The sequence below is a fragment of the Brachyhypopomus gauderio genome, chromosome 1 (assembly GCF_052324685.1).
Source record: "Brachyhypopomus gauderio isolate BG-103 chromosome 1, BGAUD_0.2, whole genome shotgun sequence".
Classification (NCBI taxonomy): domain Eukaryota; kingdom Metazoa; phylum Chordata; class Actinopteri; order Gymnotiformes; family Hypopomidae; genus Brachyhypopomus; species Brachyhypopomus gauderio.
In genome coordinates, this window is record NC_135211.1 from 11,385,715 (window position 1) to 11,400,413 (window position 14,699).

At 44.3% G+C, this 14,699-nt stretch overlaps 3 protein-coding genes across 7 annotated transcripts in view; 1 reads left to right on the plus strand and 2 right to left on the minus strand.

Moving 5' to 3' along the window:
- Positions 1–7: 7 nt before the first annotated feature.
- On the plus strand, positions 8–3,179 carry cdab (cytidine deaminase b). The gene is made up of 4 exons (XM_076995304.1): positions 8–320; positions 1,808–1,919; positions 2,085–2,142; positions 2,253–3,179. Exons 1-4 carry the CDS (start codon positions 137–139, stop codon positions 2,391–2,393), a joined length of 495 nt encoding a protein of 164 aa, XP_076851419.1. The 5' UTR covers positions 8–136; the 3' UTR covers positions 2,394–3,179.
- Positions 2,845–10,354, minus strand: dnajc16l (DnaJ (Hsp40) homolog, subfamily C, member 16 like). Its single transcript, XM_076994759.1, has 14 exons — positions 9,382–10,354; positions 9,204–9,270; positions 8,310–8,634; positions 7,941–8,125; positions 7,541–7,645; positions 7,275–7,433; positions 6,925–7,055; positions 6,405–6,582; positions 6,098–6,280; positions 5,884–5,960; positions 5,546–5,626; positions 5,196–5,285; positions 4,825–4,995; positions 2,845–4,480 (listed from the first exon to the last, which is right to left on the minus strand). Exons 1-14 carry the CDS (start codon positions 9,555–9,557, stop codon positions 4,051–4,053), a joined length of 2,358 nt encoding a protein of 785 aa, XP_076850874.1. The 5' UTR covers positions 9,558–10,354; the 3' UTR covers positions 2,845–4,050.
- A 1,503-nt stretch (positions 10,355–11,857) lies between these two features.
- The window catches only part of tmcc1b (transmembrane and coiled-coil domain family 1b), a 13,593-nt gene continuing 10,751 nt past the window's right edge, over positions 11,858–14,699 (minus strand). For 3 of the 5 annotated variants that reach the window (XM_076995006.1, XM_076994987.1, XM_076995013.1), the window contains 4 exons: positions 14,569–14,699; positions 13,636–14,111; positions 13,276–13,411; positions 11,860–13,142 (listed from right to left, as the gene is read on the minus strand). The exon at positions 14,569–14,699 is cut by the window's right edge and continues 301 nt beyond it. In XM_076995006.1, the coding sequence (XP_076851121.1) occupies positions 12,828–13,142; positions 13,276–13,411; positions 13,636–14,111; positions 14,569–14,699 (1,058 nt within the window). In that variant the 3' untranslated portion in view covers positions 11,860–12,827. Of the gene's footprint in view, positions 13,143–13,275; positions 13,412–13,635; positions 14,112–14,568 lie in introns of all 5 variants that reach the window. The other 2 variants (XM_076994846.1, XM_076994931.1) reach the window with 1 other exon arrangement.

Here is a 14,699-nt window from a genome sequence, read left to right on the forward strand (position 1 = left end):
TTGGGTGGGATGGACGATCCCCACATCGCGATTGGCTACATGTCAACACCAGAAACGTCTAAAAGGCTGCCGACTAGTAATCATTAAGATAAGTTTCAATAAGATCCAACACACATTTAAAAACACGTATAGTAAAATGGGGGACTTTAAAGTGAGACGTGAACGACTGGACGGTCCGACTCAGGGTCTGCAGAAGAACTGCTCTGGGGTAACCGGGCTGATTCTACAGTCTCTGGAAGCAAAGAAATTCTCCTACTCTCCATACAGCAAGTTTAGAGTTGGGGCTGCCCTCCTTACCCACGATGGGACAGTGTTCACAGGTGAGAAACTACAAATACAACACACGCTATCCACACTCAAATGTATTACTGCTGTATCCAATTTCAGTAAAGCGATTCAGTGCAGGAAATGTATATATAAATTTCTATATTTTGTGCTTATCTATTTGCTGTATTTCTTGTGTACATATCAACAGACAGCGTCAACGTGAGGACAGTTAAATAGTAGGCCTAATATTTAAGATAATAAGTTACCCAATAAAACTGAAGAGAGGATGGCCATGTTTCTGGAAGATGACCTTTTAATGCTTTCAGAACATATTCATAATAAAAAAAAAGCTTTACTCCTAACTTGACTCGAGCACACCGTTAGAGTCAAGCAGGGAGACCACAGTGTCCTCTGTTCTCTTACCACTTCATACTCTAACCTATTTGGCTAACACACTGCAAATAACATAATACATGGTATAAGAGGTCAGACATTGCAAACAATAACAAGTAAAACACATAATATCTTATGTAATATACACACACACACACACATACAGTATATATATAATCAGTCAATGTGGTCACACGTGTTTTTGACAACACACTGACACTTATGTTAATTATTAAGGGAAAATGTTACCATAGCCCGTAGACCATATCTGTCTGTGCTCATTTTCCTGTAAGTAATCATTACAAAAACAGCTCATTCTTTTCTGGTATTTACAATATTTGCAGTTTGTCAATCCTGAGTAACAATGGCAGGAAGTCATAAAGTACAGGATAAATCACTGACTGCACTGCACTCAATATCTTTGGCACAAAATAGAAAATGTAATTAGTGAGACATACATATATACCTAGGAAGGGATGACCTTGGTTGGCCACAGTGCTTGGGTAAACCCTACTGTCCAAAAGTTCATCCACAGGTTTCAGAGGGCCCAGCATGTGCCAAGAAAACATTCCCCACACTATTGCCCACCTACAGCAGCCTGAACCGTCAACACCTGACATGACAGGCTCTGGATTTTGCGATGAGTTGTACATCTGGACATGTTCATTGAAACACCAGCATTGCATTCAGCTGCAGTTTGCTTGTCTGTGACTGTTCATCGGAATGATTCTAGATTCTGGTTGTTTACGTCCACGGGATCGCCGCTCGTCGAAGGCCTTTCCTCAGTATTCACAACAATCTCGCTATAATCTCAACACCATTACATGACAAAAATCCCAAAAGTTTGTTTGTTTCTGAGATGCTGGCCCCTGCTTGTCTTACACCAATGACCATGCCTCATGGCTCAGAGTGCTTGGTTATCCAAGCTGAGTGTGTGGATTCACACTGATTGACTGATCAACAGAAAACTTGCTCACCTGGTTTTATGCTGCACTTTCTAATTAACATACAGGGGAGCACCAATAGTGAAAGGACAGGTGACTCTAATAAAATACCAATTCAGTGTATATAGGACAGCCTGTGACAGCTAAAATAGCTAAAAGTGGCTTTACAGGCAATGTCAGTTGTCTTTTGTTTCTTTTAACAGGTTGTAATGTTGAAAATGCGTGTTACAACCTGGGAATCTGTGCGGAGAGAACTGCCATCTCAAAGGCTGTATCTGAAGGGTACAGAGATTTCAAAGCCATAGCAATAGTCAGGTACTCTACCTCAGATACTGCATAGAATGTATCCTCTGAACTGAGGTTGACGAGGAAATCAACCATACCTATAAATCAGTGATGACTGCCATTAACTCTAAGCTGATTAAGCTTAGAGTTAATGCACGGCTAATAATTATGTAACTGTCTGCTTTGTCTTTCCAGTGATTTGTGCGAACAGTTCATCTCACCCTGTGGTGGCTGTAGGCAGTTCATGAGAGAGGTTAGTGCGGTCACGGCTAAGGCAACTCGGAACCTCAAACCTTGGTCATTTAAAGCAGGAGGTTAAGGGGCTGCATGCGATCTGTAACGTCGCGCTTCTTACGCCTTCAGTTCGGAGCCGGCTGGGACGTGTACCTGTCCAAACCAGACGGTTCCTATGTGGAGATGACGGTGGAGGAACTACTGCCGGAGTCGTTTGGTCCGGAGAACCTGAAGATGAAGAGGGTGCATTCAATCCCTAAAGAAGTCTAACCATCTGCGAAATGAACGTTGATGGAGAAATAACAGCGATCAGAGAGAAGCAGCCTATCACAGTCCGGCTTTTTAAGAGACGCAAAAAAGTAACGTCTTGAATCAAAAATTCTCTACTTCAGACTGGACTTAGATATACAGTAAACATCCATACCACTTCCGTTTCAGTTATACTGTGCGATGTAAAATGGGAATGATGAATGCTTTGGGGCTAATGAGCATGGCATTAAGTCATAAATGCGAACTGTATTTAGGGATAAAGAGATTACTGTGTGTTACAAGATGTAAATACAAATTTCTATTTAAATTTCTATTGCTATTTAAGAGATAACCTGTTGTGTTTTAGAAAAACGTGAATTCCTCCAAGTATCTCAAATTTGGATCCATTTCTTTAGGAATATTATATAATGTTATATGGTTTAAAGTTCTTTAATAAGACTAAACAACCGTAGCCTTTCTGTAAACTTTATTTAATATTCTTTTGGGAAACATGGCTCAAACAATGCAACATCTTATAAATAAAACATTTTTTAAATAGAGAGGATGTACGTGTTTAACACCCTAAAGTTGTTGATTTTCATACATGGTTGAGTAGTAGTAATTTAGATGCAATACAGTCAAAAATCATTGTGTGAACACACTTGCACTCAAGTCTTTTCTTAAAGAAGACATCACATGCACAGACAGTAGAAAAAGCTGTCAAAGTGCAACATGGGAGTAGAAAAGGTGCCTAAAATAAGAAATCTAAGGGTTTAAGGACAGGTGACATGCTAGCAAAGAGTCAAGTCTCTCAAACAAAACATCAAGGCAACTGTGACATTTCTATTCATGCAAGAACATACATATCTTACTAAGGAGGAAAGTAAAGGTGTTAAGGGCTTTAGTGATTCAAAGATTAGTTAAGCAGTGATCAGTTTTGAACACCTCTAAGACACTGACAATAAATTTGCCAGCACACTTTCTACAATAGCTTTTCCCTGACCAGCTAGAAACTCGTATTAACAGCATGATTCTCAGGGAAATGGACACACCCATTACTACACATTGCACCCTTCATTCATTTTATAGGTGAGGTGATTTAGTATTATTAATGGCTTGTAGTTAAAACACAAGGAGTCATCTCCTGCATTTTTTTAAACTACCTACCAAGACCATTAATCCATCTTTATTCAGAGGGTATCCCAAATGTAGAGTTTGTGGATCCACTTTGTTACACAGTTCAAAGACTATAGTATGAATAGGAAGGAACTGCTTCTAAAACACTTCCCACAGGTCCAGAAATAAACATGAAAAATACACTCGGAGAATTCACATGGCTTTCTCCTCCCCCCTATCTGGCCAAACCTGTTTAAGACACTAGATCCTACAGCCTAAAGCAGCAGTTTTAAATAAGGTCTATGGCAATTAAACTGGTTGGTGGTGAAGCACCTGCTATAACAGCAAAATGCACACGCAGTGCCTGGACGAAGCTCTCAAAGGACTCAGTGCATAACCCAGTAAAACAGTAACAAAGCCTGACACACCTTACACAGAGTAAACCGTCGGCCATCTCCCAGACATTAATAATGCCTGCTATACACGATCATAAACTCCCGCTGGGGGTGTGCATGCAGGACAGAGGCACGTGCGTCCCAGTCCCGAGATCTCGCCGGTCCGCTCACTTCGGCAGGGCCCCCAGGTCGGGCCAGGACGGGACGTAGTACCTAGGCAGGGTGCCTTCCATCAGCCTCTCCATCCAAAGCCCCAGCCGGTTGAGCTTGTGCTGGACGGGCGGCGTGGAGGACGCCCGCGGCCGGGACGCGCCCTTTGACCTCGCCCTCACACCTGTCCGAGGATCTCCGACGTCCTCTTCAGAAGACCTGCCGGCATCCTCCTTCTCCCCCTCCAACACGGGTCGGAAGAGGCAGAAGTATTTCTTGTGGCCGTTGAGGGCCAGCACGTAGCCAGTGTAGTCCAGCTGGCGGGAGGACACACCCTTGTTGTCCTCCTCGTCCGAGGTCCTGTTGCCGAGGGGCATGGCCAGAAGCGTGTCCATCCACACTCGGTGCTTGTCCACGTTTAAGAAAGAGTAGTGAACAGTAGGAGACCTAATGTGGGATGTACAATAAGGAGCGGACAGGTTTTATGAACAAAGTGGGAGGAGTTTACTTAATCTGCAGTCACAAATATGCAACACTGGTGGAACTAAATCTAGGCAAAATGAAAAAAGTGTCATGGTAACTAATTTTACCACTATGAAATTTCAGTAGCCTATCAAGCACAGTAAAGTAAATAAATGATTACATCAAAAAGCCAATTTGCCATCACAAGTGTCCTCAAACTTATAAATACACTCACACACACACCCTAAGAAAGCGACCACTTTTTGAGCCATCACAAGTGTCCTCAAACTCAAATATATTCACACACCCACACACTCTCACACACTCACCCTGAGAAAGAGAACACTTCTTTGGCGAACTTCTTCAGTAGAGCCTGTCTGGACGTATCCGTAACCACCAGCACCACGTTAATGTGACCAGGCTTCAACTTCACCAGATTGCTGTTGTACGTCACGTCCGTCAACTCCGTCACCTCCACAAAGTTCTTCTTAGATGGATGGCTGGAGAGGAAACATATGGCATCTGTGGTGGAGCGGTCACATACTACTAAAGCATCAGTCCACAGTGCAGACATCAATAACTGTTGGTTAATAACAGAATATATTTGCTTTATATAATCCTCGTGTAACTTTTGCCCTCCATTTCATTCATTTGTAATGTAAAAGTCTGTTTTAAGTCTGAGGGCTAAAGTCTGTTCTACCTGGCCTTGTTTTCTGCATTTGGCGAGTTCTCCGCAGGCTTGGAGGACTTGTTAGCCTTTGGCCTGGCTGGCTTCTCCTCACCGGAGTCACTGCGGGTTAAATGTGAAGTCAAAGCTGTTCCACAGAGTCTCACACTAAGCCCAACACGACCCCAAACAGAACACCCCCCAACACGACCCCTAACAGAACACCCCCCAACACGACCCCTAACAGAACACCCCCCAACATGACCCCTAACAGAACACCCCCCAACACGACCCCTAACAGAACACCCCCCAACACGACCCCTAACAGAACACCCCCCAACACGACCCCTAACAGAACACCCCAGCTGTTTCCCAGCTCCTACCTGAACGCCTGAATGACAACGGTGCCAAACAGGATGAAGAGGGCGGAGAAGACGAGAGACATGATGGGCATCATCTCGCGCCTACAGCATGGGGCGGGAAGGGGCAGATAGGGGGCGGGACAGGGGGCGGGACAGGGGGCGCACACACAAACACACACGTGGGGGCTTTAAAGCTTTCAAGATGTTTATGTGACAGCTGTGATCAACCTGATTCAAATCAGGAACATAAGGACACAACGACATCAGCGAATTTCAGCATGTTTAGCGTGCTTTTAGCTCAGCTTCCTAATGGAGTTTTGCTTTTTTAAGTGTCTGAAACACTGGATCTGTGCGCTTACCAGTTTGAGTGGAGGACGTCCCAGTACATTTGAGAGAGGTAATTGTAAGCAGAATTCAGCCACTGAACAAGAAAAATCTGTAAACGAAGGACACGAGGACAATCAATCGCAGCCATCTAGTTCGGCCGCCATGTATGGACATGGCGTTCAGGTTAGGGCGGATGAGTGCAGCACAATGAAAGGTCCGGCGGACTCAGCCTGGCGGCGCTCTTACAGAGGCGAACTCGTTGTTGAGCTCAGGCAGCGTGGCGTCGTAACTGAGGTAGGCGGGGTCTCTCTGCAGGAGCTCCAGCTGCTTGTGGAGGCGGTGCTTATCCTCGTCACTCCCATTCCAGCCGCCAGTCACTGTCCGGTACAGCACACGGCCCGTTGGGCTCCGCCTCTCCAGAATGATCACCTGGTAGTCAGGCAAGCAGTGCCCGTGGAGAAAAATGAACACACACATAAACACAAGAAAACAAGGAGTGAGACATGCCCATGACATGTAAACATTATGGGGCGAGAGAGAGAGAGAGACTAACCTGTGGAGGGCTCAAGTCCTCCTTATTAAGAAGAATATCGCAGAGAGCTTTCTGCTGCCTCTGGTAGACATAGGCAAATTTCAAAATCTCTTTACTGTTCGAGGACGCAAAGTCATAGAAGGCGGAGTTCACAGAGACAAAAGACTCCTCATCCCCCGTGATCAGCAACACGCAATACCTGAACGGAAGCACGAAACATACATCAGTCTCCTCTGAGATGCAAGGACCCGTTTAAAAAGTCCTTTTCACTTTAAAAAAAACACTATTCACAGCATTTCAAAAGCCTTTTCAAAGGCACTGATCTCTAAGTGGAATTTAGGCCTTCATATAACTACAAGCATCAGCTAGGCCAAGAAGTTCTCACTCGAAGTTCTTGCTCAAAAGCAACAAAAGGCACTTTGAAGAAGTCAGGGTGCTCAGGTATATGGCAAAGCGGAGATTTGTTATGCAATCTAAAAGCACAGAAATCCGATCTCCTCACTCCGGAGGCGGAGGTGGAGACGGAGATGCAGCTTCTCACTTCCGGCGCCGATGGAACTGCTTGACCGGACACAGCTCGTCGAAGAGCTTCTGGCTACCCAGCCGCGGCACCAGCAGGAAACGGTTGTTGGACACGAACTCGTCGAGGAGTTGTTTCTTCATGCTCCTGGACTGAGGGGCGACAAGAAATAATGAAAAGGCATCAGAGAGGTTCCCAGCGACAAACAGGATAACCTCACGTCCACAGCGACGGAGGAAAAAGCTCACGGCAATATTAATGAGATAATTTACTGTCTAAGTTTAGAGAGCATAATTAAAGAACAGCAACATTTAAACAGTATAATGCAAGAAGGCCAACATTCTCCACTAGGTTCCCCACGCGGGCGCTACCTGCATGACGTCCGCAGGTTTCTCCAGGTTCTCCTTGAACAGGAGCAGTGTGGGGGCGTACACGTTGATGCTGTACTGCTGCAGGACCCGGACCGTCTCACTGTGGCCCTGCTCCACGTAACCAAACCTCACAAAGTCCCGGAACGCAAACGCCGTGAGCTAAAAGCACAGGAGAGTTTTAATCTCCCGAGGAGAAGTCCCAGGTGAACGCCGACATGATCAGCGCAATAGTCTGCAGGTTCTGCATCACAAGTGTGGCCTCTTACCTTATAAAGTAGAGGCACTGTAGAGGCAGAATCAAACAGCAGCACGCTGGGTTTGTTCTCTTCACGCCAACCGTTCAAAAACCACAAGTAGTTATTATCAGTAACCTTGAATAAACACAAGGCATTAAAATATAGAGTTATTGAAAGGTCTTGGCACTGTTCCATATTTCAGAGCGAATCAACTATCAACTCCAATGCACATTTTCTCATTGTTTTGTGGCCTCAAGAGCATTTCAAAGGATATCTAAATGCATTACTTCAAAAACAAAAAAACAAAAAAAAAAACAATAATTACAAGGAGAGAGCCCTACTATTCTAAATGCATCTTATACTGTGTATTTCACAGTATTTCGATGAAGCTAACATCATGTATCTCGTGCCAGTAAGCAAGACATCTAACCTTTTCCACTAGCGTCTGTGGCAGCAAACCTTCCACAAACTGCCTCAGGTTCTCCCTGACCACTCCATTGTGGAAAAAAGTTACTCGACCGTTAACAAGCCCCAGAATGGAGGGGGCGCGGTGGGCCCCGAGCAGACTGGCCAGGCGCTTCTCATAACCAATGTCCACGACACCAATTCCGACGCCTAAAACCAACAAAGACCAGTAGGTTACAGCTTACCAGCTCCCAAGAAATGTAAGCCGATAACTAGTAATTATAAAGCCAGTTATATTTAGTTTAGTCAGTTATTAGATTACATTCATCTGCAAACCTCAAGGAACTTCACATCTTCATTATACATGAACTGTGTTAAATAACTTTAGACGCACCCACTGGCTCCAGCTCAAGAACACTGGCCTTCCACACTGGCTCAATATGGATGCATGATAAGCACCACTCGGAAGTGATCTTTATCAGGTAGGGCCTCCTGAAGCTCTCTGGAACCACCTCGTTGAGATACTGCTCATAGCGCAGCGCGTGCTTGCTGTCAACGAAGTCCCGGGTGGACTGTGTAAAGTGGAAGAAGCTCTGATCGAAGAAGAAGCTGTCGTGGAAGTGGTGGTGGAAGCCCTGTGATGCCTGGCTCCTGTGCTGGCTCTCGTCAGTCTCGCCGAAGCGGTCGTAGTTCGCCCGCCGCTCCTCGTTTGACAGGATCTGCAGGATGCCAGAGAGGTGTACATACAACGGGAACTCCAGAGGAACCACGTACACTAGACACCGAGAAGCTTTATCTGCACAAGAGAGGCGATATGATGTTTCTGACGTTTCTTTCACCTCTCATCTCTTTACAACAGACACCTTTAGTGTATGGCTAGGCCTATGTTAAAGGATGATTCTCAGACTCTCTGGCTGAGAATTTAGAGCCATCAGCTGTAAACAGTACCTAGCTATCTTATATTCATAAAGACATATACTATGTTGTATGCATAAGTGTATGTGTGTATTTTGACATGCATTTGTGTTTGTATAGGTATAGAGATGATCATGAACACATGCATTTGTATACATATATGTATACATGGACATATATACATGGAAAACATGTAGAGAAATGTACATTTAAACTGTTATGGGAACTATGGTTCACCTTGCTTTAGAACAAATTGAACCATAGGTCCTGATAAACAAGAACCTCCTGATGAGGCTCAACCCTGAGACTCATACGCACACTATAGAGTAGGAGAACTTAATAAAGTGTTCACTCTGCATATCAGATTACTTACCTCATAGGACTTAGTAATCTTGATAAACATATCCTCTGCCCCCGGGCTTTTATTCTTGTCTGGATGCCTACAATAAAAGACATGAAACATACGGTTATATGTATTCCACATACAAACCAGCAAACCAGCCTATAAATCTAGAAAAATAGGACACCAGCTGATCATCGCCATTACTTACCATTCTCTGGCAAGCTGCTTATAGGCCCTCTTAATCTCAGCTTGGTTGGCGTGTGTAGACACTCCAAGAACCGTGTATGGGTCCATGTCACCTGCTCCTCCTGCATTTGCGACCAGTACTAGAACCGCAGTCAGCCAGAACAAGCGCCTCAACAACCACCTCGGGAAGGACCTCATCTTCTCGTCCCACGCTGGCAGAATTAACAATAAACCAAAACTAAATCACTCGCTGCCACAGTTGTCCGGTCTCACGTTGACAGCGGTGTGCTGGTTGTACGGACATAAACAACGTTTGAGTGTAAACATGTGACGCGTGTAAGAGCGCGCGCTTCACTAAAATAAAAGTACGTCTGACCCGGGCTGTCACCCGCACACACGGCCTTTAATAGGGCGGGTGTGTCAGGTCCAGCAGCTCTAGGACCACCTGCACAACGACCACACTTGTGCCACACAGATGAAGGTCCACCACGGTTCTGACCCGGGTTGTGTTCCCAACATACACCCAGAATTTAATGTCATCCTGGAAGTTTTCACTCGGGAAACGAAACTAAAGTTAACTCTCCTCACATTCAGTCCGACAATACACCTTTAACAGGCGATTAAAAAACTAAACATATCATGGGTTCCTTCTTGCCACAGCATACCGTGTTGAAGAAAATTAAACGACTTAATCTAAAATAATCCAATGAATAAATGTCACAAATACTGCGACGTTAGCTAAAATTAGAGCTGGACTAAACAACCGGGGAACTGGCCGGCTAGTGTGTTAGTTTGCCGTGACAACGTACGCTAGCTTAATAACATTTCCCAACACAGACATAAAACATAACAGCAGACCGAAAGGAGAATGCGAACAAAAAAAACGATGTTTTCGCGTAATCATAGATACTTCATTTTCAATGACAAATCTAATGGGAGAGCCATAGGTGCATCCCAACGCTAGTAAGTTAGCCCACTAAAACATCCGTGTTTGGAATTATGGGAGAACGCCTTTCAAGTTAAGGGCATACGCTACACGACCTTGTGGAATAACTTACTTGTTTAAATGCCATTAAAATGTTTAATCGAACTATTGAATGTTTACGGTCATTTAGACGCTGTTGTTAAATTTCTTAAATAAATTAACGAAAATGCGGGGTTGGGTACTGCCTAAATGCATGCAATAGCGTTATTAATCCAAAAATTAAACGGTATTCCGGTACAAATACAACGGAAACAATCATATTTATAGTAGCCAGCATAAAATATATGATTCCTAGCGACACTGCGTTAAAATTAACAAAGATCTTTTACTGATTTTTTTCCTGAGTGAACTGTTCCCATGATTCCAATGACTGCTGTCAGCAATAGCGCCAGCATTTAATGTATCCTGTGTTCATTTGAAGGTTTAAAATGTGTAGCTTCAATGCGTTGCATTCCTTCCCTGAGTGCGCATCTTTAAGTTATTTATACTTATTTATTCTCACTGATGCCAAAACATTGGATATCCGATTTGACAATTTTATAATAACACAGGATGTTCTACAGCAAAGGGCCACCTTAACCATCCAGGGTAAAAGAATATGTTTATAATGACAACTATTATATATTGTCTATGCAGAGAAAATGAAAAGTTGATGACATTTTTTATTTAAATATAGAAACTATTTTTAAAAAGTTCATTTTATCCCATTAACTACCAAAGTGAATCAGAACGATGTTACCCTACAGTTGTATGGCTGGTAGTTAATGGGATAAAATGTAATCCAAATATAACGGAAAACAATCAGACTATGTTACTTTTATGAAATAATACTTTGGATTAAGCAACAGAGCTTAATCATCTATAACGGAACTCGTTATTAAAGTAATCCTCTTACCCTGATCCTACGTGGCGTAAAAACATGGTTCTGTAACGACCTACACAGCCTTTTCCACGTTAGCTAAGGACGTGAAGTAATTAACGAGAAGCTTTAGCTCATTTTAAACAGCGGCGCTAAGCCCAACGTCGCATAGGCCTACAGCGCATATTATATTCCTTATATGTATTATGTAATAACTCATTAATAGTGTATGTAGCCCATGCACAGCTATGTTCACATTCACTTTTATAACCAACCCATCACACTATACAGTATTGCAACTAATTATTTCATGCATTTCCAGTATTCGATGGCTCCAATAAGTAATTATCAAATAGTTCAGGGCCTTTAATTAAAAAATCGCTCAAAGTATTTTAGATGAACCTCCTATGTCTCCCCCTGGTGGTGTACAAAAGAAAGATTCCTGTTATAAAGCTGGGGCGTCTTCTGCTTGGTTCTGTATAAAACTTTTCAGTACTGTAGAGCTGCTTTTATTGTGAGCCTGTTCCAGGTTCATGATACGGGCCGGCGGTGCATCAGGAGTGAGACCCCTACGACAGGAAATGGCTATGATTAACATGAAAAAACAGTAAAAATAAAGGACATAAAAACAGAAACAATGATATTGAAATACTAGGCAAAATTTCACTTTTAAAACAGCCTGTTTATTCATTTAGTTTTAAAAAATAAAAACTGAAAAGGACTATTTCATTGTCGCTATAAGAAACAGTACGGAAGCACTGAGAGTCTTTGAGCCGGTACAGCTCTTCAAGTATGTTCATTAGGTTCATGTACTGGGGCACTGCCAGCATACGCCTATGAGCCTGGGTGGCGGGGCCTGGGTGGCGGGGCCTGGGGTGAAGAGGCAGGGCAGCCTGAGCCTTTGAAGGCCAACATTCTTATTTCATGTCCCAGTTCAATATGGCCCAGCTAATTAAACTCTGTACTCCTCCAAACTGAAACCATCTCCTCCTTCATCCAGTGATGACTACGCCAAAGTCCGAACAGCAGCATGGGTTCATATAAGGAGAAAGAGGGATGTTACACATAAGCACAGAATGAGGAGAGAGAAACCTTGAAAAAGCTAAATGCTTGTAGGGAGAAAGAGAGAAAAAGTTTCAAAGTATAACAAAGCAAATTTTAGAAAGGTAAGCAGATGATGATTACTATAAATTATGATGAAGAGGATTTAAATCTGGTTTGCATACGAGCACTCCACTGTGACTTCAGTGTCTAAAATCAGATCCTGGTTATTTGGTCATTTGCATAAAAGTATATTCTGACAATAACTACCAAGACTCCAAGCAACACAATTTTCAACAACAATTGAAAAAAAAAAAAACAAAACAAAACAATTACAATTCTTCCTGTAAACAGATAAAAAGTCTTCATCAAAATGTAAACAAATTCACTCCTGGGGATTAAAAAAAAAAAAAAACGAAAATAATTTTTTTTTTTTATTAAAGTGTTTGTGCGATCTGTCTCCACATCATTCTCCACAAAGCCCCACCCCTTAAAGCTCAGAGCAGTTGAGGCAGTGCCCTAGTTCTCTGGCCCCTTCATAATGCCCCACCCATGTCCATGACACAAGATCTCCCCCTGCAGGTCATCTAGGGTGCAGCAGGAAACGGTCCACATACTGGGACATGGCTTCCCAGTTCCGCCAGAGGAAGGCCAGAAAGATGAGGAGGAGCAGGGTGGACAGCGTGCGACTACGCGTCTTCATCAGCGGGACCACACAGTTCGCCACCGTCGACACAAACACCAATAGGACAGCCATGACGGCTAGCAGCACGTTGATGAGTTTGCCGAGTAAAGTGCGCGCTGTGGCGTTCTCCAGGCCCTCCAACTGCACCACCTGCTGCTGTTGCTGTTGCAACTCCATCTTAGAGATGCGGGTCTGACAGGCCTCCAGTGCCTCCTACAGGCAAGAAGGTACAAATACAGTTAAAGCTCAAGTTATGAGGGAAAAATGATGCAAAACTGCCATTCAAACATGTTTAATGATAAATGATTTCCCAGAAGCTCAGCTTCCCTGAGAGGTTTAAAGGCACCTGTATGTCTCGGGCTCGTTCGTAAGACTGGTATGCAATTTTCTCCTCCATGCTGGCCAGCTCCTGCTTTAGATTCAGAATTTCATTCTGATGGAGCTCAGTAAGATCATTTAACTGCTCTTCTAGACGTTCACACCTGACCAGACACACATGCACACACACACACAAACAATCCAAAGGTATTTAAATGGATACTGTCAGCACCATCAAGGTTTTCAGATCTCATTCTTAAACCCTCGTATTAAAAGTAGCAAAAAGCTGCATTTAGACTTAAGGTATTTAGAAAACATACCCACACACAAATTAACTAAACGTCTCTCAGCTCTGCCAGCTGTGGGAGTGGTCAGTGAGAACATGTACCTGTATCTCTCCTCCTGCAGAGCCTGCATGATGAGGGTGTAGTCCCTTTGATAGTGGCTCTTCAGGTTTTCAAACGACTCCTCCAGGCGGCCCTGGTTCTCCCTCAGGTCCTGAATCTCTTGAAACAGTATGTCGAACCCTGGGCTTTGGCTGTGCTCCATGGTGTTGCATCTGGAGCTCGGCAGACCTGCGGGGGCCCCTGTGGTGCTGTTGGCCCCTGCCGAGCCGGAGGTCGCGCTGGAGCAGTCGTCCTCGCTGACGTACTTGGGGCTGGGCTGCAGCTGACCGGGGGGCGGGGCCACCCCTGCCATGGCTTCGTCGCCCTGAGGCTCATCCAAAGAGTCTTTCAAGGCCGTGATGTTGTCCGCACTGCCGAACTTGTTGCGGATGAGAGATGCAATTTCCCGTGGTTTAGATACCACAGCACCAGCTGCTGAATGAGTAGCCTGAGATATGCTAGAGAGGCCACCAGTCACCTGACAGAGAGAAGTGAGATGGCTTTAAAAGATACAGATAAAACCAGAACAACCATGTTAAGCGCCACAGGAAAGCTCAGTAAAAGTAAATGGCATGGTGTCATGCGTTACTGCACCAGACATACTAAACTCAGCCTCTAAAATCCATTAACCTTAGTTCTAACTGTAATTGATTACCCTTAATTGATTCCCCCAGGTTCCTTGAAGTGAAACCTGACCTAGTGTAACTTGATCAGGTGTGTCCAAAGGGTTGTAACTAAACTCTGCAGGCTAGTAGAGTCCCACAATAGCAGCAGGGCTGCCGCTGTACGTGAAGAAATGTCCTAGAAATGTTACACCGGGAGCTTCTTTAGCACGGCTAAATGAAAAGGGCACTTATGAAACGACCGCGTTCACTCTGCAACGGCCCACGGCGCCATTCTCTGCAAGCAGCAGGGCGGCGTGAGCAGCGCCGTACCTTGGCCCCGACGTCCTTAAGGCCCTGGTGCATGTCACGCAGCACGTCTTTGGGCTGGCGTGGGATGCCGTTCTGCTCCACCTCCCTCAGCTTGCGGTGGTAGTGTTCCAGCTTCCTCTGCAGCTGCTGGA

Excerpts from the sequence above, each read along its gene's own strand:
- dnajc16l (XM_076994759.1), bottom strand. The coding sequence starts at position 9,557 with ATGAGGTCCTTCCCGAGGTGGTTGTTGAGGCGCTTGTTCTGGCTGACT. Across the intron at positions 7,434-7,540 it reads CAGTGCCTCTACTTTATAAG|CTCACGGCGTTTGCGTTCCG; the intron begins GTAAGAGGCCAC and ends CTGTGCTTTTAG. Across the intron at positions 7,056-7,274 it reads AACCTGCGGACGTCATGCAG|TCCAGGAGCATGAAGAAACA; the intron begins GTAGCGCCCGCG and ends GTCGCCCCTCAG.
- cdab (XM_076995304.1), top strand. The coding sequence starts at position 137 with ATGGGGGACTTTAAAGTGAGACGTGAACGACTGGACGGTCCGACTCAG. Across the intron at positions 1,920-2,084 it reads AAAGCCATAGCAATAGTCAG|TGATTTGTGCGAACAGTTCA; the intron begins GTACTCTACCTC and ends TTGTCTTTCCAG. Across the intron at positions 2,143-2,252 it reads GTAGGCAGTTCATGAGAGAG|TTCGGAGCCGGCTGGGACGT; the intron begins GTTAGTGCGGTC and ends TTACGCCTTCAG.